This window comes from Brassica napus, chromosome C2, assembly GCF_020379485.1.
Source record: "Brassica napus cultivar Da-Ae chromosome C2, Da-Ae, whole genome shotgun sequence".
NCBI classification, from domain to species: Eukaryota; Viridiplantae; Streptophyta; class Magnoliopsida; order Brassicales; family Brassicaceae; genus Brassica; species Brassica napus.
The window spans coordinates 21,276,532-21,280,644 of NC_063445.1; the positions used below are offsets into that span (position 1 = coordinate 21,276,532).

Sequence of the window (4,113 nt, forward strand, 5' to 3'; positions counted from 1 at the left end):
TTGTGGTCCGATTTGTTTATCTGAATAACCAGTTATCCTATCGATTTGATTTGTAGCTATCTAGATATTTGGTATCTAGATATTCAAACTTTTTTATATTTTTAATCGGAAATCCGATTCGATTAGGACAATTAAAAAAAAAAATAATATTTTATTACAGAAAATTATTTATTTTTCAAACTTTAATAACTGATATAATCAATTTAATAAATAAAATATTATAAATCAATTTATTAAGTTAAAATATTGTAAAATTTATATAAAATATAATTATAGAACTCGTTCCTAAAAAATAATATTTTCTTTACTTCGTAAATAGATATCCGAAATTTTTAGTGTGATCGAAACAAAAAACGATTAAATCAAACTATATAAATATTTTACTAGCCTTGATAAATATCAAACCGTTGAATAAGAAAAGGAACCACACATTTCACATGTGGTGAGTTCATGAAATAAAAGATCCAATAGCCATCAAATTCACCCCTCATTATTCTCTGTTAGAATTAAAATCAGATCCACCGACAGATGTCTACAATTCCGAGAAAGCCAAAAAAAAAAAATCAAAAATCAAAAGAGAAACATTAAAAACATGTGAAATTAACCGGTCTAGCAGGTCGCACCAACTGTGTTTCCCGGTGGAATAAGCCCCACATGGTTTTTAATCAAGCAAAAGCCTTTAAAAACTAGAAAAGAACACCGTCTCCAAAAGTGTGTCTGCAACATTACTGAAACGAAACCTTCCCATTGGATTCTCACTACCTTTTGTTTTGTTTTTTAAATTAAATCTTTTGAGCAGAAACAGAGAAAGAAAATTGTGTCGTAGTGGTTCTTTGTTTTAGTTCGAGATGGAAAGAGATTTTCTTGGTTTGAGCGACAAGAAGTATCTCAGCAACGTTAAACGCGAGGCCAACGATGATCGTGTCGGAGAACGAGGTTTGTGTTCTTGTCTCTCTACCGTATAAGCATGTTTACTATAGTCCAAAGTTGTTGTTTTTAAATAGAATTAACTTAGATTTGATCAACTGCTTAGATTCCAAAACGTTGTTGTAAAAGTAGATAATAATAATAATATTTGATCAAATGATGCATGAAAAATGAGAATTGGAGTTTACAAAATGAGTAATTTTATTTGATGTCAATAAAAATTGGATAATTTTAGTATTGAGCAAGAAGGCAGCTATACAATGGGGAAAGGCAAAGCTCTTGCCTAATTCAAATTTCATGCCTGATTTTCAGGTTTGTTCAACTGCTTTTAAGATTCAATTCAACTTCTTTTAATCACTAGTTTACAGAACTTTCACAATTTCACCATCTTATGGCTGGGGCTGATTTAATGGTTACATTAACTACTTTCCCGGACAACTGTCAGCGGAAAGCTTCGGGAGAATGGTCGGAAAACCTGTCGGAGTTTTAATTTTATTTCTTGAACATTTATTGATTTGTTAACAAGATTTTTAATTGATCTATCAAAAGAAAAAAAACTATTGTGTGTGGCCAATCATTGATGGAAATTGTAAAAGGAAAAAAATAGTTTTCTTTATAAGTGAGATCTAAGAGTCGCTAGCCAGCCGCAAAATTAGAAAACAATAATAAAAGATGTGGCGACTGGCCTTTGAAGTTTTAGATAAACGCATATGTCGGCACTTTTTGTATTAAAAGACATAGTGAAAAAAAAATGTTAAGATGTTGACGTTTCAGGCGGGCTCTTACCAGCGGGGCCCAGTTTCTGCGGCCAGCAATCTCCGCAGAAGCCAATTTAGCGGTGGTGCGTTTCAGAACGCGAATCCGCCTTTACTTGGCGGTTCAGTTCCGTTAACTAATCATTCTTCTTTCCGTCCTGCTTTTAACTTGTCGGCGGATGCTCGGTAACGTACCTAAGATTTAAAAAATAAGACCTAACTTGAGACGCAAGAACTGTTGAGTTAGGTTTAATTTTGGTTATGGGGCTTTGTGGAACAGAGTGGCTTCCTCAGGATCACTACCTCAGCTCACTATCTTCTATGGTGGAACTGTTAGCGTCTTTAATAATATATCTCCTGATAAGGTATAATCAGTACATATTTTATAGAGTTAAATTTACGAGACGTACCATGTATAGTGATATGTGTGATTAGGCTCAAGCTATTATGTTATGTGCTCGGAACGGTTTGAAAGGAGAAACTGGAGAGAGCAGTTTGAAGAAACCAGTTCAAGAAACTGAAAGAGTTTATGGAAAACAAGTCCATAACGCTGCTGCTGCTGCGGCATCATCAAGCTCTGCCACTTACGCTGATAGTTTCTCTAGGTGTAGAGACAGACCCGTTGGTGCGACTAATGCAATGAGCATGATCGAATCATTCAACGCAGCAGGTCCTGGAAATATGATTCCTTCAGGTATATATATCGACATGAAATCAAATTTTTGTGTGTTCAAAATTTTCATCGCATAAATCATGTCTAATTGCTAAATTTAAATTTCTGATACACTTCCAACTTAAAACCAGTATTGATAGATCATAACGTTTCACATATTAGTTCATTAATACTCCACCTAGCGATGCTAGACTTTTATTCTTTAACACTAATCTAAAAGATGTTTCAATCTCAGTTCCTCAAGCTCGTAAAGCCTCATTGGCTCGGTTCTTGGAGAAGCGCAAAGAGAGGTTTGATTCGTTTTTTTTAAACTAATTTTTTGAATTAAAATAAATGTAACTGATAATAGAAGTTTAATTCGTTTTTTTCTTTTGAGAAATAGTTTAATTCGTTTTTCCTTTATAGAATCTTGAGTTCTTCGATATGTGACTAGAAGTTGAATCTAAAAAGAATTGATGTTGGTGCAGGCTCATGAGTGCATTGCCATACAAGAAGATGCTTCTTGATTTGTCAACCGGAGAATCAAGTGGAATGAATTACCCTTCTGCTTCGCATACCTAAACATTTCTTCTTCTTCTTCGGTTTTTAAAACCTCTGTGAGGTTTTATTACGATGGTAACTTGTAATATAATCGACAGATTATTATTATAGCTACCATTTATTATGTTACGATCAGGAGAAGGCGTCAGGCGTCTATGTATTTGAGCATTGTTGTAATGGCTTAGTCTGTTATTGTAGGTTCATTTTTTTTTATTTGAAACACTAACATATACTATATATTTATACGTTTGTCATGTCTGTTAGTGTCAAGAATAAAAACCAGTATTGTAATTTTACTGTCTAATCTAGTTTTTTTTTTGGTTATACGAATACGTTGCATCATCACAAAATGCTAATAAAATTGAAAACTAGTTTTTCTTGCTACTATGAAAGACATTCCTTCTCTTGGGGTTGAAGACTAAGAACAGCAGACTCATTAAAAACTCTCTGTGCACATTGAAGAGAGCTTGGCGAACCACCCACTTTGTTATTGATTAACTTGTAAGAAAACTAAAATGATAAGATTTCATACAACCGAAAAATAAAGATATATTCAATTCAACCGAAGAAAAATAAAGAAATATTCACAAGGAAATATGTATGTGTAAAATAGCGTCAATAGTTTTATTGGTGGGATCTTGTAAAGGAAGTGCGTTTTAAAATCAATCTTAAAGAAGACACAAAAGAAGATTGTATTGAGTGAACCAGAGTAGCTCCGCGGTTGATTAGGATGTATAGATTCTGTTCACAATCAAAGATCTCATAGATATTTTATTTATTGAGGCAGAAGAAATCTTGTAGGTTTTTTTTTTCATTTTTTTGAATGCAGTTTACAAATGAAAAAAAAAGAAATCTTGTAGGAAAGTAATATTTGGGAAGAAAGAGAGGTTGGCAAGGAGAAGGGAACAAAGAGATTAACATGTAAACTGGTCACAGAAAACCCGTTCTCGTTCATAAGTGGATAAGAACGACCCTAGTCTTATCATTTTGCACCTCACTCTGTCTCATTCTTTTAATCTTGTCTTTTCATGCCCCCACCAAGTTGCCCAATTTGAACTACCACTTTTTTTTTTTTTTTATGAAATGTTAAATTTGTCGATCATAGAAAAAAATAGTTATGTACAAAATGAATCTAGAAATCCAAAATCTTTGCTCTTTGCTTCTATCCTTACCCAATATGGACCTCAAACCACCGCTGCATCAGTCTCGTTAGTCCTC

General features: G+C 33.4%; 1 protein-coding gene across 2 annotated transcripts; it reads left to right on the forward strand.

Annotated features, from left to right (window-relative positions):
- Positions 1-677: 677 nt before the first annotated feature.
- On the forward strand, positions 678-3,219 carry LOC106381147 (protein TIFY 7-like). 2 transcript variants are annotated; one of them, XM_013821015.3, is made up of 7 exons: positions 678-936; positions 1,163-1,239; positions 1,702-1,868; positions 1,963-2,047; positions 2,118-2,376; positions 2,591-2,645; positions 2,823-3,219. In XM_013821015.3, exons 1-7 carry the CDS (start codon positions 849-851, stop codon positions 2,914-2,916), a joined length of 825 nt encoding a protein of 274 aa, XP_013676469.1. In that variant the 5' UTR covers positions 678-848; the 3' UTR covers positions 2,917-3,219. The 2 variants fall into 2 exon arrangements, with proteins under 2 accessions (XP_013676469.1, XP_022551849.1); XM_022696128.2 differs by lacking the exon at positions 1,163-1,239 and having other exon boundaries at positions 691-936.
- The last annotated feature ends 894 nt before the right edge of the window (positions 3,220-4,113 follow it).